The following is a 24,335-nucleotide window of genomic DNA, read 5'->3' as shown; positions in this document are numbered from 1 at the left end:
ATCTTTAGATTGAAGTTCAGTCTTTAAACTAGAATGACATCTTTGATGAGAAACACTTCAAACCCCAGCACCTACAGTAGCTTCATGTAATGATGTATATGAGAGAACGATGCAAGTGACCAAAAGTAATCAGATAAAGAAGATCTGCAATTACTTGTGTCGCGCTATATTTATACTTTATTCGTGCATTGTTTTATAATCAATTAAGAATTAGTTTTCGGCAAAAATTTCAAGTTTGTGTTGAATCTTTACAGTAAGAACGTGCCTTGTAGCCTTCATTAGGAAGTTTGACCGTCACGGTCCGTGATGTTTAAACCATAATAATTTGATGGGCTGTTTATTTGAAATTCATGTTCAAGATATCCTCAATTCTCAGGACAGGTTTGTTCGAGTCCAATTGAGGGTGTTATGGGGACATGATAATTCTAGTGAGATTCGAGAATACCCTGTATACTTTGTTAGGGTATACAACTGGTACTGTACTGTAGCTGTTGCATTCTGGTTTGGAAAAGTGGTAAACCGGAGAGCATCAGAACTACATTGATGGGACACAAGACAATTGGACAGTGAAAGTATACAAGGCCATGTCAATTAACATGTGTGGACGTGTTCCAACAGATGGGGATTATCCAAATCAATGGTTATTGGACAACCATAAACACTTCCATCGGAGGGAGCGTACCTTTTAATTAAGTAATATCATGGTCACATTTCAAGGTCTAAAGCCTCGACAATGGGGGATTTTACAACTGCGTCCTTGAGTGAATGCTTTAAATGACAGACCTAGACATGAATGAGGATAAAACATGTTTTGAATCTGAATGAAAACACTGGCACCACTCCAAAATTTCCTCTCCGTCGTCTGAAAATATCATCAACGCAGAAATGAGGAACTGATTTCTTTGTCTTGTTTTTCATTCCAAAATATGATCAGAAACAAAGTGCGCTCAAAATCTGGATGTTTTTTTCTTCTACATATCTCGATTCATGATTTATTAGAGTGTCAAAAAATAGAGGAACATGAGACAATTTTATTCCTTTATTGGTCTCTTGCTCTAAAAGATCTTTATTGTGCACACGTACACATGTCGTGGTTTGAAATGTTAATCCATAACTTTATGATAAGATTTCAAAATTTGCACAAATTTTTTTTGAACTTTTCCTTCAAAGGGCAAATGCAGACTAAGGACATTTTTTCGGACTTAGAAATTTGTATTTTATTTTTGAGTTCTATTTTTCTGGCTGTTAAGTGTGAAATTAAAGTTTTTTGTCTTGTTTCCTAAAAATCTAAAAATTTGAATAAAACCGGGTGTAATCCTTTGAACATCAAAGTAAATTTTCGTCACTTTACCCCAGTCAGTTTTTTTCTATTTTTTGCGAAAACTTTGATAAAAAATCTGTAGCCAATGAAATTTGATCCAAAATTATCAAAAAATTACACAACAATTCATAGTTGGTGAAATGTTGCACGAAAATTTTGATGGGAAAAATTACAGCTTTGAAGGGGTTAATAGCAACCATTTTGAATTTCAGATATCCGTAAATGTTGGATGATTAGCATATCCTATCCCAAAATTTACATGGTAAAACCAGATTTTTATTCTTTTATCATGAAAGACAATTTATTGAAATTTTCCAAAAGGGAAGTGCGAGCAAAATGGCAGAACAACATTCCCTTTCGAGGCTCGAGTTACCTTTATTCATGAAAACCAAACCTTTATCTTTGAATTAGCACCTTTTAGAGTTTTCCAACTGTTGATATTGCTGTGCAATAAAATATTGAAGTACAAGATCAGAATTATGACAATTTGCAGTTTTCTTACTTTCTTAAGAACATATACACAAGTATTTTGGCCCAACAACTTGTGTTTATACCCCATATCACAATTTTTTGACAATCTCATTTCTGTTTGTTAAAACAAACAAGTGAATTTTTAGTATTAAAAAACAAAATTTTGGGAACAACATTCTGTCATATAAGGTGCCAAATATTCTTTTCATCTACCCAATTCTGTCTTTGAAAGTCTCAGGAATGATTAACCAGACATTTTTCTATGTTACAGACTTGATAGATTTGATTGTGTTGTCCTCAAAACTTTGATATACCGTAACCCTGGCTTGTGACCATGTTGATGGAATGCCGAACGAGTACACGTCATTGGGTGGAAGGGGAAAGGTGTGCATGATTGAAAGCACCAGAGAAGCAAGTTCTGACAGGTGTATAAAGGGTATGGGAATGTCATGCCAGTAGTTGCGTGCCAACAAGTTTTGTTTGAAAATATACGACAAAGAAAGTGCACAGACGTACCCAGAACTACTGGTGTACTGTAGGTATAGGCTTATCAAGGTTTCCTATGTGAGTGTGGTGCTTTGTTTTGGATGTGCAAAAAAAAAAAAAAAACCAAAAAACAAAAAAACTGGTTTTATCAAGGGAGAGAGTGTATTGACGGTGTAACTGAGAAGAATTAGAGCGTCTGTCAAAAGTCGTTCAGACATATTCTAATCACACTGTTTTTACACTGAAGCTCATTGCGTAGCAATCCATCTGCAAGGGTCGTCTCAAACCTCTGTCAAGAGAATCTCCATGTTTTTGGTATGTTCATTTTAAGCCAGACAGTTGACAAACCAACAGGCTGTTCATACAGTTAGCTTAGGTAATTTCCATATAAAGTTTGCTTTCCCGTGAAGGGGCATATACTTACTCCCTCCCATACCCTCCCATCCCCTCCCGTATCCAGCTGCCTATCACTTACAGATTACCACCTATTTAACATTTTTTTTAAAACTCTATATCTATGAAGACACCTGTTGCCATATATTTCCGTAGGCGTGCAATATGAAAACTTGAGCTTTGTAAATTTCAATATCAAGTTACTGCTGCTCGTGACACAGTATCTTAAGAGCATTATTATTTCCACGGAAATTGTGCGTGGGGAAAATAATCCAAGGAAGCACAGAGTTGTTATAGACATGGAAAAGCAGACAGGATAAAGCAATATAACGGTATAACCTGGGGAATTTCGATACGCTGGGATTATTGAATATTCATGAGATGGGAAATGGGCGTGTGTAAATGTTGCATAATTACACATACAATCCTTAATATTCCACTGTTATAATAATTGTGGGACCATAAAGATTTAATAGATAACTGTTAAACTGACAGATACAATTAATATTTTCACTTTTTATATTGTTCTGTACTGTTCTTATTCCTGTGATATGTACATGTACAGTTGTACAAGCCGAGCAATGGCTGCAAAATGATTGCTCCAACGACACTGAGAAAATATGTGAACATGTAAAGTGTCCTCTTATAGGTCAATCTTTAAGGTTTTCCATATAGTGAAGATATATAGCATTCTGTGATTGGTTGATTCAAAAATCATCCACCACTTTGCTAATTATCATAAAAGGCACATATAAAATAAGGTAAATGGGGACAATGATTGAGGATTCATGTACCAACACTGTGTGTTTCTTGGACTTTCAAAGATGTCATTTCATTTTGACAGACAAAACGTCTCTAAAAATTGTACAGAAAAGTAAAAATTTTGTTCAGCAATTACCGCAAAGCAAAATATTAAATATGACTTCATTTTACACAAGTTCTCATGACAACATTGTCATTGCGTGGTGAGCTTTGAATAGAATTATATGGCCACATTTAAATGCCACTTTTATTGTGACCGGGAAAAGTCTTAATCAATTCTCTATATGTTCAGTATCGCTGCCCATCGTTTTTTAGTCGTCCAAATCCGCCATACACCAAAAAAGTTAAAGAGATAATTACACGTAAGTTGTCACTGTCTGATAGCAATGTTACCTTTTATTTCACCAGTAGTTACTTATGATGAGTTAATCAAGGATTTGTATCTATTTCTGTATAGCAATGAATGCTATAGGGCAGTGAGGGCGCTTTATGCAATGTTGAACTCAGTCGCGTGCATGCTACAGCCAATAACTGAATAAAATGATAACTTAAACTCAGTTGTGAACATTTGTCGTCCACATTAATTCAGAAGAATCTGTTAAAAAGAGACACTCGAAGCCACTTGTAAAGTTTTGTATAATGATGTTTGACATGAGCAAAAATTCACAAACCTGCAGATCAAACACATATACATAGATACATATACCCAGTACGGAGGCACTGTTGGGTAGGGTAGTGGTTAAGGTACTGAACTCACTATTGGAGGATGGTGAGTTCGAGACCAAGTAAGTCCAGAGTGACAGACTCATTAACCGTGGACTGTGAGTTCTAGATTCACGTACACTGTATGGTGTTCTGCCCTTGAGCACGGCACTTTACTCATTGCTCCATTGGGTAATGGGTAGTCGGTTTCTCTTCTTGTAAATGGGCATTCGCCTTTTGGATGATTGAATTAATAATAAAGAAGGAAAAAAAAAATAAGTATCGGCTTTCTCGGGTTCTCAATGAGCAAGGAGTTGCAATACACAGCTGTCTTCATAGTTTCTGAAAAAAAATGTCCTTATTAAGAAAAAAAATGTGCAAGCTCATGATCTTCAAGACAAGACTGTAAGGGCTTAAAAACTGCAAGGTGGATTTTTTGATCAAGGATGTTGAGATGACCCCTTACCTGACTTTGTCCTACATTCTGTGTCTGCACACGAACAAGGAGTACAGCAAACTCGGGGCGAAAACAAACATACAGCCGTGTGTTGCCTGAGATATATGAGATCAGTGTGCAATTAGCATATGTGCAGATCCATGGCACAACAGACATCTAGTGTTCAAGAAAAAAAAATATCCTCTGCAAAATCTAATGTTCAAGAAAAACTACTCTGTTTAAACTTTTATGAAAGGATGTGAAAGAAGCCATACAACTCGGCAGTGTGGAGTGAAAAAACTCAATACGGCATGCCTTTAAGAAAATTGAATATATCTGTTGTACCAGCTTTAATATGACAAAGTGTCTTGGTTGCCAGGTAACAGCCTAGGAAATCTACGTTAGAAGGAAATATTGGCAAAAATTGAATGCATGAACAGGTATTGATTTTTTTCCATGTTTGTTTCCTGTGACCAAACACATTCTAACCGCACATGTTCACAAAGGGTCATGTCTGTTTCAAAGCAGAGAAAAATTTGGTGTCTTTTGAGGAGGTGGGGCCTATTTTTTGTTCACGTTTAATAGCTGACAATCTAGTATAAGGCGTCTCGGGGTCATTTGCAATCAGGGGTTTCCGTTCAGACTTGCTGTCTTCAACAATCAAATGGAATCCTGTCTCTGCATGTTTTGTTTTCATGTTGAAAGTTTTGAAGCTGTAAACAAATACCATTCCAAAAAAGTAGTCATTCTTTAAATTGTCAAAAAGCAAACAGCAAACACAAACATGTAAACGGACAAACAATCGTACTAAAGCATTATTTAACAGGCATGTTGCTTTCATTATCAGAAAAAAGACCCACTTTTACAAACATCTACGATTTCTTGCAATGCTGAGCAGCTGCCTCCAATAGGCATGATAAGATCAACAAAGCTAGGGAGCCTTCATAAGTTTTGCCTTCCTAAGGGAACTTGTTTTTCTCAGTCTGTGTCATATAATGATCCATAATTTTGCATAATTGATCGTTATCTAACATCATGTTTAATTTCAGTCTGGGTCTAACATGAAATGTGTATATATCGTAGAATTCACTACAAATACTACAGTCTTTTTTCACAGGCAATCAGAATTACACCTGGACAACGTATTAAAATATCTATTTGTAAAATCATCAAATTTTGTGGAAATGTGATAGTCTGAATTGGGATGTTTGTTATGAAATCAGCAATAGCTTTTGCCAAATCAAGAGAAACAAATATTTTTTATCAAATTTGAGATATGGTCAGAGATATCTTCTATAGCACGGATTAGAAATCTATATAGGATATTGAGCACAGATAGCTAAAATGTATACTGCTTTTTAAACATTTTCGTCTTGTCCTACTTGAACCAATATGACATATGGAAATCTATACAAGAGCCTGTCATACTTCCACCCATCGTATTCATATTTCAAGAAAGATTACGCTATTGTACAAGTACATGGACCCAGACCAAAAAACATTTTACGAATATATTAATTATAAAAATCATCGGTGCCTTGATAAATTTTTCATGCAAAATCAAAACAACAGAGGCAGTTTAAAGCCTATCTTCTGCACCGAGTGTCATCTGGTTTCCATCGATTTTAGAAAAATCTGAAGTCTGAGTGAGCACGTTCGATTTCATGATCGATACATTTGATAGATAGAAGTTGGTGTGGTACAACTATTATATTGATGATCATGCTGCTTTCTCATGCAACTTCCTAAGAATTCATTGAAAATGTAGACCAGCTCTCCCTCTATAGTGAACTGGCAAAACACTCCTGCATAAGGTATTTTTACTTCGAAACATTCCATTGTCTGGGAATGTTCTGGCTTTTTGCATCATAATGTTTACTTTGCCGTAGTTATTGATTCATTCAGGGGGTACGATTAAACAAGGGCAGTTTTCTCAACTCGCCTTCGGGCTTATTTTGGGAATAACTGAAATTGATATCTATTTATTCACAGAGCTGTAAACATGTCTTTGATAATATAGGATGGGGTTAGTGTTCTCTCTGGAAATTTGCATGACAATGAAAGTACTTGTTATGTTAATGATTTCTTTTGTCTTCACCTAGGCTGTAATGGCGGGGAGGGGTGGGGGTGGGGGGCTGGGGGAGAGACACTGTACTATATCTTAGTCATACAAGGGTCTTCTTCATCTTGTTCTAGTTTTCAAATTGTCTACAGCACTGCCCCGTATGCTGCCTGCTTACATATGTTGTTGTATGTCTTTGTTATTAATGCAGAAGATATACTCAGCTATTGTTATGCAAATTTCCACCTAAAAACTTCCACCAACCAGTGGTGGATATAAACAACCAATCACAAGGTAGTCACATGACTGCCATCTTGAAAATCCCAGGGTACCTTGAAATGTGTTTACTACACATATCTTCAACATGTCATGACTCAGATCTGAACTCTTAAATATAACGGGGAAACATCGAAAACAGGGAAGTACAGTAGACTGTGATAGTGAAAAGTTTGAAGTTGATAAAAATAAGATAATCATTATTTTTCATTATTATAGATGTTAAGACTTTGGCAATAAAATTTTTTTGAAATCTTACAATGTATTTACATTAAAAATGAGATAACTGTTGTTCATAGCAGTAAAGTTACGGATGTTGGCAACATAAAATTGTTAAAAATAACAATTCTTTGAAATCTTTCAATGTATTGATATCAAAGCACACAAAGAAGTTTTTGGGGTTTTTGAAATTCAAAAAGGCACTCTGAAAAGAGTTCTATCAAATATCAGGGAGGTAAGGCAGAAGTTACGTCTAGACAGCATTCTGAATTGAAATAGCTTTTCCAACCAGATGTGACTTTTAAGAAAATTACCTGCCTTCCAAGCGGAATCAACCTCAAATAAGATGCGATGTTTTGTTGGTTTCTTTTTGATTGCCGCGGCGACAACAAAAGAGACAAGAAAATTGGAATAAAGGTCATGATGGCCTCCATAGAACAGAAAAAAAAGAGAGGAAAAATCTGGGTAGTTTATCGACCGCATGCAGCGCCCCAGCAAAATATCTTGTATGCCATTATGTGGATTCAGTTTTCATGTTCTTTTGAAAATCAGCAGAATGATATCCTTTAAGTTAAGGTACAATAGATACTGGTACAACACCTGACTCACAGGCACTGCATTCAGACGTTGAAATCCTGTGTTTGAAATTTTTTCACTTTGCTATGTATGTCAAGCATGCCAAAGACACAAAATATCTCCGAGACATTTCAGGTGTTCATAGTATATCTTAACACACATACTCCGTTCCCCGTGGACAAGCAATCAGTGCTTGTCACATTTTTTTTTGCAACATGATTGAAGCACAGACTCTTTTCACCGCAAGCAATTCAGTTGAGAAGTTGCGCTGAAGCTGTAGATCTGCCGGACTCTCTCTTTTAGACTGAGCCCCCTCTGTTCATGCATACGCTAGTGTTACTCACAGTTAAATAATAAAATTGCATCCATTCCTTGGGGAAATAGTAAATTAAATTTCACCCATAGTAGTGTTTATGCTTAACCCTTTCACCAGCATGGTTTGACCCGATCTAAATTGTTTTCTGTGGCAAAGATGGACCTCTCCACAAAGAGATAGGGGTGAAATTGACCAAAGCTGTGCTGCATTAAACTTAACAAAAGTTTGCATGGGTGTCAGAATAGAATATGGTGTTACTGTTACAACGCTATGCAAACAGTTCGTTATTCATGTACAGAATTGTGGACTAGACCGCTGAAATAATCAATTTCAGGACTGAAAACGGTAAATTACCACACTTGCATACAAAACTTAAAGGCCTGTATCGGTGTCAGATTGTCTTGCAAGGAAATTTACTTACAAGATTACAATTTCAATTGATAACAAAACACTATGACACTCCATAATCGTTTATATTACAGACTAGAACAAACTTGATCCTGGGGATCAAGTCCGTGGCCTTTAAGTAATTTTTCTACCGCTCTTTGTCAAGAGAAGGAATTGTAAAAATTTGTTATTTCCAGATCTTGTACTTAAAATATCTGTTTCATCAAACGATGACATAACAATGATGTTCACCTCTTTTTGTTTCAGACAATGAAGAAGAAGTATTTTGTTCTTCGCTCTCAGACAAAGTCTGGTCCAGCTCGATTGGAGTATTATGACAATGAGAAAAAGTTTCGCACGAATTGCGCCCCTAAGAGGTGCATCGTTCTCAGTACCTGTTTCAATATCAACAAAAAGACAGACTCTAAACAGAAGTACACGGTGGCGCTGTACACCAGAGATGAGTGCTTCTCTGTCCTGGCGGAGTCCGACGAAGAGCAAGAGAAGTGGCTTATGGCCATGCTGAAGTTACACCAGTCGGGATCTAGGGAGGGATTGCCGCTTCAGCCAGCATTCGGTAGGTGTCAGCTAGTTGAAGCTCGATAGCTCCTTCATGAACGATTAGGGTAATTTTCATAATTTTCATCGTATTCACGGTTGCATACAGTACAAGTTGTCAGACTGTCTGTAACACTAATGAACACTGTATAGTGCGCTGATGATCATGCTCGGTGAATTCCTCTTATGAGTTATTTTAGCCGACATAACTTGAGATCTGCACTAGAAGTATATATATGTGTGTGAGTGCGTGTGTATGTGTTTAAGTCTATGTGTACATGTATATTGTGTATATATGCATGTCTATGTACAATATCTAATTATATAGTATAGTATTTATATAAATGTATATACATATGAATGTATAAAACTTAACACAATATATATATATATATATATATATATATATATATATATATAATATTATATTAGGGGACTGAAGGGTTCTGTGTATGTGGTAGTTGCAATGTTTCCAATATAGTTCATATTCCAATGATCTGATATTGTCTTGTCAGCTTTGGTAGCTCAGCATTGTATGTTTTTGAAGTTGTCTGTAATGGATTACTTTCAGAATATTGAAATGTATCATGTCATCCTACTACGGAAGTCAATTCTTTCCATTTTTAGCGTTTTCTTAAAAGATTTTCCTCGATGGAGAGGCGGCCTGACGTGAGAGCCCTTGTTTGTTTCACTTGTTTGTTTGATTGCCCTGAAGTGATCGGAGGCAAATCGTTGAAAGGTTGACATGCGTCTCGGATAAGTAATTCTGACAATATGTGAAGCTGCCAGGCATATGCTCAGAGTTGATAGCTGTCTGCAAGTTGAGAAGATTAAAACTAGATCAACTGTATTTTTTTCCTGCTTGTCCGTGCATCTTGACTGAATGGAAACCTAATAAAACGATTTAATCAGAGTCTGAAGAATTAAACAACCCCATAAAACGGATTTTGAAAGGAACCAGAGAGAATCTTTTGCCTTGTATTTGCTATGTGCAAAATTTTTGATTCAGAGAAAAACAACATTTTACATTGCAAACAGAAGAGAAACGCTCAGAGAACAGGCCCCTGAATAGGCATAGTGAAAAGTGTCTATAAATGATTGACATCAGTCTTTGAGAAAGCATACAATATACTCAACACAGGGCATGCAATATTGTCCGACATTCATAACAAGGTTGGCACGTTGACAAGGAATATATGGTTCTCTCCAAAGCAAGTGAGAAATTTCACATTTTTTGTGCTATCCATGGGAGAGTATTAAACGCATACAATGAAAATTATTGTTTGTGAGTACCTTCTCAAGCATGTTGGATTGCGTCCAAGAATAACCTTTTTATTTTGTGCGCACTGCTGTAAGCCGTCTAGCTTAGCATCGCTGCCATGACTTAATTTTATTTTCAAATTAAAAAAATGATGTTTTTGCAATCGTTTTGGTTGACAAGGGAAGTCTACGTTTGTTCTCAAGTGTCTGATACAAATTCCTTGTCTTGAGGGCATCAGTGTCTTAGCTCCCAGAATGCACTGCTTCTGAGAAACCCTTGGGAAGTGTGTCAGATTAGCCCAGTATCGCATAGAATCTCCGTTCAACATCTCACACTCTCAAACAAAAAAAAAGCGGGTCACTTCAACATCTTGTTGTTTGTCAGATCTCAGCAAGGTTCATTGTATGGTCCAGGGGCTTGTTCTCATAAGCAATTATACTTGACACAAATACCGCTAGGTCAGTATTTTTCTTTTGAATGAAAGGTAAAAGCAACGTCATACACATAGAAATGTCTAGGTAACCATCTTTTTTGTGATGAAACTAATCAAAGTGGTCACAAGGACCATGAAACTCTTTGACCCCCTTTTGCCACCATGGTTTAACCCAAACTCATTGTTGTCAGTAGTGAATGTTGACCAGTATACAGGAAATTAGGGTGAACAGTTTAAAACACATCCAGAAGTGCCCAAAGTGCATCGCTAGGTCAAGGTTTTACAGCAAAACTGGTCAAAGACATTCGGCCATGTTGCTGCCAATAGTGTTTATAGCAATAAGGTACAAGAAGATGAGAAATTGCTAATGGTTTTGATGTTGCTCAGTGCCTGCAAAGCAGGATACTCAACAAGTGGTAACCGGGTTAAAGTTGTCCACAATTTGTACAAGTTCAACATTTCCTTCAATGAATGCATGCATATTTTCCATTGTACTCGTAACCTTTATAGATTTGATGAGAAAGCTTGTACCTCTCGCCATGAAGTCCTACTTCTCGTGAGAGGTTAACATTTTTGTGTATGTTTGATAATGTGCCGTCAACTGGTTCATACCAGTTCGTTTTACGTGTAATATGCAGGTACATTATTATGATTTATAGATTACACTGTTTATGTGTACACTTGGGTATGGATTGATAGTGATAGCCTATAAGCATCCAGCCCTCCCCCCTACCCCCTCTGTCTTCATGAATATGCTGAACACGGCAACTGAAAACAATCCCACTGCTCAGCGATTTGAAATATGCGGAATACAGGACTGTTACGAGATCAAACAGATCGACAATACACATATTAATAGAGGTCTGAATTCTTACGGTTGTCTGCAGAAGAACTGCTTGAAATCACTGATGAAATTAGGTTTGATTTCGTTTGCACAACCATTGAGTGAAAATTTCTGTATTTTGTAGTAGAGTTTGGTATTTTCAGCTAAGAACAGATTTAAACTTTTTTTGCTCTAATATATTTATATCGGTGAGTGCTCAAAAGGGTGTAACAAATCTAGTAACTCGCAAATGAAAATAACAGGAGTCTTTAAGACTTGTGGATGGTTTAACATTCAATGGCTGTGAGTGTACATGTAACTGTAAATTTGATTTGCCAGTTGTGATCAGGACATGGACCTCCTTAAGATGCCTAACCGACACACAATTCAAGATGTAATCATCGACTGAAATGATCATGAGCAAAAAATGACCGATCATAAAGTTACAGAGTATGTTTCATGAGTCAGAATTGTTGCAATGATCAGTTGGTTTGTTAGATGCAGTTATGCCATGCTGTATTTGCGCACACTTACACTTGTCTGTATACAAGAAAATTAACTCAGATTCATAATTGTCACCTGTCTTCATACTCTCTCAGTCTACATGAGTCTGTGTCTACATGGCTCTTGGCTCTGTCTTTCTATCACAGGCTTCATTCCCTCTCTCTGTCTCTCTCTGTCTCTCTGTCTCTCTCTCTCTCTCTCTTTGAGGCACTCTCTCTTGCTCACTATAAACTTTTGCTCTCTTTTTCTCTTGCATTCACACACACCATAGCTCTCACCCTCCCTCGATGCATGTATATTGATCCTATAGTCCACATTTTGAAATGAAGAAGTTCACAGACTCATTAGAGCCATCATAATTCTTTGAAGTGTGTGTTTGTCAGTGTTAACGACAGGGCCAAAAGAGTGCTTATTTTGAAACTCAAAGCTTATCAATCAGATGAAAGACCAGCAAGAAGAGAGCAAAGGTGTCTTGAAATCAGTCATGTGATCAGACATGAAAACATAACGCCATTTAAACCGTCTGATAAGGATCTGACCAATGTTGTTTGCTGAAGTTTACAGTTTTTATCGCTAAAAAACTGCTGAAATACAATCCCCTCCTGTATTGCGATGTTTTGTCGCCAGGGTAGTTTGCGTCTAGACAAAAATACACAGCTTGCTGAGTGGAATTGCTGATGCTGCTGCAGGCAATACATTTTTTCCTGTGAGCTGAGCACACTGCCTCAGTCCCTATTGGTTTATCGCTCATACTATGTCGAGTTTTTTCTCTTTCTTTTGTGGGTAAAACTATGTTGTTTGTCTGAAAGAGTGGCCACTACCCAGTGTTTCATAGTTCTCACATACCATTGAGTTGACGCAGAGTACAAACCCTGGGTGCTTCGCTTCGCTTCTCTTTTATTTAATATTTGCCCCAGCTTTTTCTTTATACAGCCTTGTAGACCGTAATGATGCAGTCTGATCTATGAAACTTCACATTGAACTCCAAAAGAGAAAAGTGCATATACACATACCTATATCTTTTGTATATTTTTGTTTGCTTTTACAATCAATGAGATATATTATCTCTTTCCGTTCCATGATGGCGCTGTCATCGCCACTAAGAATCAGTGAGTTGGTTCTCGCAAGTGACATTTATTGTCTATCTGCAGGGGTGGGTTTTATTGAATAGTAGTCTCCTGTAAAACCCATTCACCACCATGGTTTGATCCAAACGCATTGTTATCTATGTCGATCGTGGATCTGTTCACTTGGAATTGGGGGTGCATAGGTTAAAATCTTTGCTCTTATAAAGGAAAGAAACTTTTGAAACAGTACCTTCACAGGTGGCGTTTTATCCCTCGGTACATTTCAGGGATGAGATAATGTCATACATTCTTTGTAATGACGTCACTTTTGTTCTCAATATTTATCTGTTGAAGAGGCAAAAGCCTGATATTGAAGTGAGAATACCACCATAACTAATGTTTGTCAATTTACTGAAAACGTAAAGAAGCGAAAAAAACGACACGGCAGAACTTTATCGTTCAGAGTCCTAACAGTTTCATCTATCAGCAAGATTAATAATCTTTAGTAAAAAAAGAACAATTAATGTTTACAGTGTGTATATGTACTGCAAGTATTATAGCAAAAACCCCTGAAGCTAAAAGTTTGAGGTAAAATAGCTGTCTGGCGAACACAATATCAATAGCTGTCTGGCGAACCACAATATCAATGTGCTATATAAAGTATGGCGTAGTGCACAGGTGGAATAAAGTAAAGGTGCTTTTGACCGCATTAACTGCAAAATAGTTTCAATGAACACGTACTGTGATATTTGCTTCCCAATTGTACAATAAAGTCATATCATTAGCTTCGTGTGTAATGTGCCAGCTCATGTGAAAAGGAAAACAATCAACCCTCATCTCTCTATTACAATAATATTTCATGCTTATTTTTGGTCTATTTTTGTTTCCTTTGTACCACCATAACCTTTTTTTTGATGGATAATATTTCCGTTACATTGTGACTCATTTCCGTTTCATTTGTCATTTCTGGCTTTATTTTTAGCAACCTGCAATGAATACGTATTTACGTTAATGCGTCTGCTGTGTATTTATGACTGGATCTGCTTTTGAAATTTCTGACATATTGCCGTCGCAAAGTCAACAAACAAGTTGCAGTTACTGGAAAGTACTAGTGACTGTCTGTATCTGGAGAAGCTATTTTTGGAAAAAAAATTAGTAGAACATTTCATGAAGTCTATGGTGTATCAAAATGATGCTGTTCTTCAGCCACTTTGCCTACAAATCCATTTTATTTTCAGAGATTTGATTTGACGTTAACTTGTAAAGAGAAGCAGGAATGGAAAAAATTGAAAAAAGAAATTGAAAAAAAGTATGAGTTTATGTAATTAATATCAAATAAATTTATAAATATATAAGGATATAGATAAGTAAGAAATAAATTAATAAACATACAAATACATATATTTTGTAGACATACTTGCATACATCATGTATTCATGAACATAGATACATAAATAGATATATGAATAATAACACAAATTACTTCAAGTAAAAGTAAATAATATGCCCATAAATACAAAATAAATGAAATAAATAAATAGATAAATAATATCTGGCCATTAAATAGATATGTAGATATGTATATAGATGCACACACACACACACACACTCATACATGCATACATACATATATACATACATACATACATAAATAGATACATACATAGATATATACATACATACATACATACATACATACATACATACATACATACATGCATACAAATGCACCACAAAAAAATAAATAAAATATGTAAATGCTATTTAAAATTACAATTTGTCAAAGTATAAAACATTGGGCACTTTCATGAAGGTTAATGGAGTACAGAGTGTCATCGCTTTTCTGTTAAAATTGTTAAACTTTAAAAGAGCAGTGAAGTGTGAGACATAACCGATGTCGAGTAGATACTTGACATTTCTTCCTCAAACTGAAAGGAAATTAAAGTCGTGACAGACTCCAAACGAGATAATCGACCATGGAGTCAATAGTTGTGTGTTGTACAGTATTTATCACAAAATTAAATTTTAGTAAGCATATGTTACAGTTAGTCTTGTAAAGTTTTTTTTCTATACTCATGTTCAGTGCATGTAAATACATCATTATGGACAAAAGGAGTAAAAACATGTCAGGCTGCAGTCCAATATCTCCACTGTATTCAACCCCTCTCCGTCTATCTGTTTCTCCCATTTCATGGATCAACCAGATGAGTTTTTAAGTAACACCAGGATTTTCCGAAAGTTTGATAGTATGTATACCAGTAATAATGCAGTCAACTGCACAGCCAAGTTCTCATACCAATCCCAGATACCACAGTGTCAAATTCTCGGAAGTGTTTATGCCTTGAAATTCCAGGAAAATGGTGGACCAAGGCATGCATGCAGTTTCAAAGGGGCCATCTCAACAATGCACCACCCATTTTACAGTCAGTGGGCTAAAGATATCGGGTTTGCTTCCATTTGCAATGATACCAGCGCAAGCGGTGTTGAAAAAGAAATGAATTATGTGGTGTTCAGTCTGAGGTACATGAATATGCGCCATTGGTAATGACTTATCATATCTGGATGAGCACGCTGAAACTACTGTCTACTCATTAAACACACTTTGCATACTAAGCTGTCGTGCCTTTAACATCTGGTGGTCACGAATGCTGTATTTAAAACTAACAGCGTACATGTTTTTTGTTTTTCAAAAACAATTTCACAGATTATGAGATGTATCATCAGCATCGAGTGAGGCAATAACAAGCGTGACGCAACAATGGATAAATACCTTGTTTACATATCATATTAAAATGCCATTTCTGAACCCCAAAAAAATCTCATTACTTACAATTGTTATACATACTAGGGATCACTTCTCCAACAGATATGCATACATTATGCCCAGAGAGTGTACATTTTTCAAAGGCATGTTTTGTATGTGTGTGGCTTCACTAACTCAATGCTTGTGAGGCATTTTAGCACCAGATTTTAGTATAGCCTTGCTTATTAGTCCCCACGGACACTGTCCGGAGGAACTTATAGGTTTGGTCATGTCCGTGCGTGCGTCCGTGCGTGCGTCCGTGCGTGCGTGCGTGTGTGCGTGCGTCCGTCCGTTCACGCAGATATCTCAGAGATGCAAGAAGCGATTTCATTCAAACTTGGTACAAGGATTACTACATATGTCATACAGATGCACGTCGATTTGTTTTGTGATACGATCCAATATGGCCGCCAGACGGCCATTTTATTACGATTTTTTCATGTACAGAGCCATAACTCAGACATGATTCAACCGATTTTATTCAACGTTGGTACAAGGACATTGACCAATGTCATAGATATGCACGTCGATTTGTTTTGTGATACGATCCAATATGGCCGCCAGGCGGCCATTTTATTACGATTTTTTCATGTACAGAGCCATAACTCAGACATGTTTCAACCGATTTTATTCAAACTTGCTACAAGGACATTGACCAATGTCATAGATATGCACGTCAATTTGTTTTGTGATACGATCCAATATGGCCTCCAGGTGGCCATTTTATTACGATTTTTTCATGTACAGAGCCATAACTCAGACATGTTTCAGCCGATTTTATTCAAAGTTGGTACAAGGACAATGACCAATGTCATAGATATGCACGTCAATTTGTTTTGTGATACGATCCAATATGGCCGCCAGACGGCCATTTTATTACAATTTTTTCATATACAGAGCCATAATTCAGACATGTTTTAACCGATTTTATTCAAAGTGGTACAAGGACATTGACCAATGTCATAGATATGCACGACAATTTGTTTTGTGATACGATCCAATATGGCTGCTGTGTGGCCATTTTATTACAATTTGTTCATATACAGAGCCATAACTCAGACATGTTTCAACCGATTTTATTCAAAGTTGGTACAAGGACTTTGACCTATGTCATAGATATATACGTCAATTTGTTATGTGATACGATCCAATATGGCCGCTAGGCAGCCATTTTATTACGATGTTTTCATGTACAGAGCCATAACTCAGATATGTTTCAACCGATTTTATTCAAAGTTGGTACAAGGAGATTGACTAATGCAGTGTTCTCCCTAGGCCGTTTAACAGGATCGGCCCCGATCCTTTATTTTTTTCGCCCGATCCTTTATTTTTTCGCCCGATCCTTTATTTTTCATGCCGACCCTGTTTCACGTCCGCTGATTCTCTTTAAATGTGGCTGAAGACCTATTGTTTCTCGGCGGCGATTTTGTCACTTTTATTTCAGCAAGCGTATCAAGTGTGAAACGGTTCTAATGTGGCGATAACATGACGTGCCAGATGATTAAAAGGTTTATTCCATCGCCAAAATGTGTGAAATGGTTAGACTTTTCTCCTTTCATGTCGATGCTTTAGGTGTTTTACACACAATGAGGCACTGAGGCAGGGTTATCGGGTGCAAAGCACCCAAAGTCGCGCTTGTCCGCTTGTCTGTGAGGAGAATAAATAGGCCGGCCGTATTGCAAATGAACATCGGCTAAGACAGATGAAACTTAAATTCAAAAAGCATGAAATGTGTTACGCTGCCGATCGTACAGATAACGGCCATTTTATACAACGGACATGGAGTATACTCAACGAAAGGCTCGGTGTTGCATCTTTGCCAGCGGGCACTCAGTCAAAGCATGGAGGTAGTTCGATGGTCAAAGCATCTATATACTATAGGCAACTGGTTGAACTGCCGTTGCCACCAATGTCTTGCACTGGTAAGAATCTGAAGGTCAGGAAAAGTGATTTCGATCAGAAGTGGCTGAAATCATACGATTGATTGAGACAAAAATCAGATGCAAAAATGTATGGCACTGCCGCGTGTTCAGATCGTGTCCCCGAGTCAGCCATTTCGAGATCTGTGTAGCAGTACGTCAACATGACGTTGAAGCCATGTGTGTCACCTCGTGTCACGCATTCGTAACTTGCATGGATTTGTTCGATTGACTTTATGAAACAGTTGCACTGGATCCAGTTTCAGAACCCATGACCCGTTTTACAATATTCAAGGCACCATGAAATGAAATAAAAAGGAACTACATGAGCTAAAATAATCATTCGTGTGATCACCTGCACCTGAATACAGCAGCTATGTACGTACGGTTAGGGTATACAGTATAGGTTCAAAGGTCGCGTGTGTTCAAGTGTGTTCCACACAATGCATGGCCGCAGCCGACGCTACGCAGTTGTCAAAGTTTCGTACGTTTGTCGAAGTAGAAGTCGATGCAATTTCAAATCTTGTTCTTGAAAATACCTGTTATCAATATTTCGGGCTTCTCTTTATTATGAATTGAGTTTTAAAGTCAACATATTTCTCTGCAGGCATGTTCCTCTGACTCTGAATTGTAAGTGCAATATTCAGTCACGGTCCCCGGGACCGTGATTCAGTCCCCTATGAACTTGTCCGTGTAACCGTTTTGCCATGGACGTTTAAAAAAGACGTCCATGGTTTTAGCATAGCAATCTGGCTAGTAGAGACAAACATGTACCGGTAGTAACAGAGGATCACATAAAACGTCTGATTTTGAATGTTAATCTAGAAAGAACTGGAAGACTTTGAATGAAAATATGGATGTAATATATGAAATGCTTAAAGTGTATGAAAGATCTTACTTTACCTATTGTGGGATTTTTTCTGATGCTATGGAGTGACTTTTGTATTGTATAATTAACATACAATTTACATAGTTATTGTTATGCAAATTAGCCAATCCAGTTTCAGAAATTTCTGGGGAGAACACTGGACTAATGTCATACATATGCATGTCAATTTGTTATGTGATACGATCCAATATGGCTGCCTTGCGGCCATTTTGTTACGATTTTTCATGTACAGAGCCATAATACTCTCAGGCATATCTCAACCGATTTTATTCAAAGTTGGTACAAGGACATTAACCTATGTCATACATATGTATGTCAATTTGTTTCATGATATGATCCAATATGGCTGCATGGCAGCCATTTTGTTACAATTGTTTCCTGTCCTTAGCCAAAACTTGGGCATGTCTCAAATATGGTACCAGTGATAATCTGTCAAGTGTTAGAATTGTATGCAAAATGTTTTGCAACATCCTGTTGATTAATTCCTAGTTGACTCATTTTCTGAACTTTAGGATGGTGGCCTACATTGGTTTTATGTTTTCATCACCATGGAACTCATTCTTGGCCATTGAGCGCCATCTGTATCAAAGTATTTTTATCACAGACCTAATTAATGAAGAGGACTCTATCCTCTCTGAGGACATGTAATCAAAGTACCCATTAACAAGTGGGGACTGTGTCATCAACGATGACTTGTTGTCAATAGGATGGGTGAATCCATCTACAGGTATACAGGGGTGAAAGGGGTTGTGATAGCATTCAGGGGTTTCCTCAGATAAAATGAGAACTTAAAATAAATGTAAAAATACAGTAATAACAACAGCAATGAAAATAAAGTCTAAAGAGAAAGCTATGGATGTAAAATTAGAAAGATCTTGTTCCAGCTCCGATGAAAAAGTGGCTTGCAAAAAGTGATGTCATTGCCCAAATATAGTGAGTATTGTATGGTATTTTTATGTATGGGGATTGCCAAATTTAATGTTTATGGGACCAAATTTGATGTTTAATGTGGTGTGAAGTGTAAGTTTGACAGTTACACTGTTACCTAACTTCAAATTTTTCTCTTTGGTACAAGAAAATTTCTAAAAAAGACAAAAATAGATAAAAATACCATGATGAATATGCATATCCTGTAAGTACAGACGACTTTTAAAGCCCCTTGATGAAGAAATTGTTCAGAAATTTTTATTTGACCAACTTTTAGTTATTTCTCAAAACTGCTTTCTCATTTTGTCATTGTAGCGTCTTGAGAATAATGTTCAAGTAATTGTACAGTCACTTGCACCATCACGCACACTTCTTTAGATCCGTAAAGACACTTCCTTTCGAGGTTAAAAGACCTAAAAGTGCACGGTGATGTGAAATGTACCAAAATTTCCCCAACCTTTTAGTAGCCATGGAAACACAGGTCAAAGATCGCAAGGAATTAAATTAAGGCTATGTCAAATAAATTCCTAAAAAATGATCTTCTTGTCAGTTTTGATGAGATGAAAAACAAAGAATGGCATAAGACGACAGTAAATAAGGATGAATAATATGTTGTCGGAATCTCTCTTTTGAATGACATTGAGACTGAGGCTAAAGTAGGATAAATATTCTCAGACTCAAATTTTCACAAGAGTTTCCTATTCTACATCTTGTGTTGGCTCATTTTAATGCTTGTAGAGTAAATAAACTGTTCATAGATTTGTCTTTTTGAAAATCGAAAATTTAATTTTCCCAAAATCAAAAATTTAATTTTCCCCATAGCATTGACACTGGGATGGTGGCCATTTTGAATTTCGCTCGAGAGGAAATATTTGGTAATTTATTTCTCTCTTACCAAATTATCCCAGGTGATTTTATTCTCGATTTGGAAAGGGAATGATTTGAAGTTACGTTTAGAAAAGTTTGAGCAAATTTATGAGTCCTATGATTTTGTAGTACTTTTAAGTTAACCACCATAAAATGAAAGGTCTTTATGTTACTTTATTATTTTATACCTCGCAAAAATACGTATTTTTAATTTGCAACTTTTTTGTAATCATTGCTTTCTGTTTCCATTGACTATTTCCAGAGTTTTAAAATCCTGGTTTATCGGAAAGAAAAGTCACTGTCGTCGAATATTATGAGAGTTATATTTTTATGGTAAAAGTGATTTTTAGATGAATTTTATTCTTTTGATAACTATAATTGTCAGTAGCTTTGTTTTCTCTTTGCCGGCAGATGTGTATATTGTGAAGATATTATTTCCAATGCTATTATTTTAGAAATTAGTTTATCAAACACCTGTCAGTGAGGCGCAAGGAGACGTCTGACAACTGATGAAATAACTTTTGTTCTGATACAAAAAACAACAACAACAACAACAAAAAGACGAACAATGTTTACAAATAGCCATTTACTCCATTACAAGGATATGGAAAAATATGCAAGGAGACAACCAAGTGGGAAAGAATGTAAATAAACTATACAGACACTAGGTACATCTGGCAATTAAATTCATCTCCCCGTGTACTAGGATACTAGCCATGGGTTGAAACAACAGCAGAGAAAAAGTATTTGTATAAATCGAATTTGACATTTTCATCTCCATTTTAATGCCAGTTCGTAGGTCTGCTTGGTCCTTTGAAAACAATAAAGGCCATATTAAATAGGTATTGCAAAGGTCAAAGGGCATCCACACCTAATTAAATGCTTTCAAAATCTGTGTCAATAAAATATTTGACAAGCTATTGGGAAGAAATTGCTTTCTCAGTCATAGTGTATAGGCTGCTTGAAGCCTGTAAAACAGTTTCAAAATCTAGAAAAAAGAGAGCATTTCAAGCAATGTTCTGTTATTGTGGCATGAAAATGAGGCGAGAGATTGAAAAAGCTGATGTGGAAAGATTTGAAAGATTTACGGAAAGATATTGGGAAACTCAAGCAGGTGGTTGCTGCCAGTGATGATGAGGGACAGTGTAGGTGGTGGTGTGTGTTGTGTGTGTGCGCTGAAGTGCATTCCTAGTTGGTTACTGTGTAACAGAGATGCGAGGCTAAACATTGTTATCACAACCAGATCTATCAGACTATGCTCTTTCTATCTCTCTCAATCCCTAATCAGTCGTGACAGTCAGCCAGCTGAACAAGAATGTTGCTGTGCACAGGGGTTGTGTTTTCAGGAGAAAAACAAGTCATTGACAGCATGATGTCAAATTTGTATTTTTTTCCAAAATGAAACATGGATATTAGCTATTCAGGAGAGTTGCGTGAGTAGTCATACCTCTTTGCACCAGGACAGCGGCATGTGTACGCAAAGTCTGTGGAAAAAGTTGTCCAAAATCAGGAGAAAATCCAGGGCTGGATCCCAGTCCCGGCGTCCGCACTCACAGCCTGAAATGCCGACCCAGTCCCCGGTGTTGGAGCAGTACCTGGAATACCGCCGGGCCAGCTACCCGCAGGCGTTGCTGTCACGTCCCGTGAGTGCCAAGTCGCGAACGACAAGTGTGTGGTCCTGCGACATCTCACTGGTGATCCCTGAAGACAGGGAGTACATAAGTAACGTCAACGCTGCGTACAGCACAGACTCTATACTCAGGGAGCCTCAGGTTTATTTCCAAAACAAAGGTATTGCCCTCACAGGGCTCAGTCCCTGATGCTTACCATGACACAATCTCAACTTGGAAATGACTTTGAAAAAAAAAAATACATCAGGGATGGGTTGTCCTGTTTTGGTAGTTGTTATGTAATGCTGACGACAGATCACTGTTGTCTTCAGTCATTGTTTACGTGTGCTGATGAAATTTGTGTGCTGATGAAATTTATGAATGACAACCGAACAATTCTGAAAGAGTATCATGGTATTTAACACAATCTTCCTATGCGGCCATGCCTTACCTTAAAGTCTGATCCACGACAGAATATAAATCCTCAGCAGATTTCACAAGGATCGATTTAGTCCACAATGGAAGAGTTTATATGCCGAGTCTGCTTTGTAGGTGAGAGGTCAACCCAGGCCTATCTGCCCAATACTTTGTTTACCAAGGAAATTGATGGCACATCAGATGTGCACAGGTCCTGACCGTACACACTGATCTTTTCAAGGATTTCCTACAACAGCATGCAATAGGATAGGCCTATCATTATTTTGTCCTATCTGAGAAATTAACAAAAAATATCACGGATTGTGTTAGTTATATTTCTATAGGCGTGTAATTCTAGCTGTCAAATTCCCTATTGTGCGTTCAAATATTCAAAACTGTTTTTGACATTCAAGCCTATTGGGCCTCACCCAATTTTAACGTGCTTTGTACAGAGGATATTTGCAGAAAATAATTATTTCCATTTTGCGGTGTTCGATGTTGCATTTCAGCTGCCTGTATCTGTTACCATTTGTTCACAGGTAAATCGTTTGATGTAAAATAACCGGTAAATATTTTATGTTCTTTCCTTTTTCTTTTTTTGCTGTTTTGCTGCTGCTTCTATCAAAATCTATGTGCAATTTCTTCTTTCCAGAACAAAAAATACTGAAAATTTTTTTTATTGAAACAAGGATCTATCAAAAAACTTTCAAAACAACACCAGACCGCGTTGTTAATAAAACCAAAGAGATGCAACAGGTGGATTAGAATTTTTAGGAATAATGCACGGTGATTATGTATCTTGAGAATTTGGCGAGATCTTGTACTCAGATGAGATTATAACTTCTAAGATTTAAAAAAGTTTTCAGATGTACATGTATCAGATACAGCAAAAAAAATTATCACACAGTGTTTTGAAATAGAGATACATGTAAATCCCATTATTTCAATACAGTAGGATAGTATAGCGGAAGTTTGAATACGAAATGTCTTGTCATTATTTGACCTTCAACGTCATTGCAAAAGTTGTATTTAAGGTTCTTGAAGATCAGCAACACTATGAGAAAAAGCGGAGATGTTTAAAACCAAACGTCTTAAGTGTGAAACTGATACCAGTGTTTGAGTACACAAACTGAAACTCAGTGGCAATATTCTCAAAGCATGTTAGTGTCTTGATCATGGCAGTGCGAAATGCTGCTGTTATCAGTTTTGATATTAAGATGCTTCATCCATGTACAGTTTGCAGGGAACAGAATACGCATTCCCTAGTGTTCCTTGTTGTTGGTGCCGTCACATAGTCACATCCTGTTCTTGATACGTGTGACTGGGCCTATATCCGAAGTGATGTGTACTCTTCTGTCAGTGATACATGGACATAAATATATATCTATCTTGAATTTTTGATGGAAATTGGAAATTGCGACTTATACAGAAGTTGTAAAATTAACACTTTGTTACATACCATGTTGTGACAGAACACTATGACAATTCTCTTGTTCGCTTGGCCAATCACGAACATAAAAAACAGGTGCAAAAAAAAGACAAAATATTTGCAAATTCATCTCAGCTACAAGTGTATGTCACATGCAAAATGCTTAAGTGACAAATCTGCATTTATGTTGTGATTTCTATCTTGCTGTCTTGCCCGTTATCATTTCCTTGGATTTCTTCAAAATCCCTCAGAGTTATAACAAAAAATGAAATTATACATTAAAATTTGAAAAATCAAATCAATTTAAGTCAGGAAGTTCTATTTTGTTTTGTTTTTGAAAGCTTTTGTATCTCTCGTTGGGTCTGATGGAGATCAAAATAGCAGATGATCAAATGAATGTCACCGTCTAAATTATCTCTGT

General features: G+C 36.9%; 1 protein-coding gene across 19 annotated transcripts in view; it reads left to right on the top strand.

Moving 5' to 3' along the window:
- The window catches only part of LOC139115770 (insulin receptor substrate 1-like), a 79,230-nt gene that overhangs the window by 19,386 nt on the left and 35,509 nt on the right, over positions 1-24,335 (top strand). For 13 of the 19 annotated variants that reach the window (XM_070678121.1, XM_070678119.1, XM_070678117.1 and 10 more), the window contains exon 2: positions 8,675-8,984. In XM_070678121.1, the coding sequence (XP_070534222.1) occupies positions 8,675-8,984 (310 nt within the window). Of the gene's footprint in view, positions 1-8,674; positions 8,985-21,717; positions 22,250-24,335 lie in introns of those variants that run through there. The other 6 variants (XM_070678123.1, XM_070678118.1, XM_070678120.1 and 3 more) reach the window with 5 other exon arrangements.

Source organism: Ptychodera flava, chromosome 17, assembly GCF_041260155.1.
Source record: "Ptychodera flava strain L36383 chromosome 17, AS_Pfla_20210202, whole genome shotgun sequence".
Taxonomy (NCBI): Eukaryota; Metazoa; Hemichordata; class Enteropneusta; family Ptychoderidae; genus Ptychodera; species Ptychodera flava.
The sequence above is the reverse complement of the archived record's forward strand: the minus strand, read 5'-3'. Positions and strand labels throughout refer to the sequence as shown.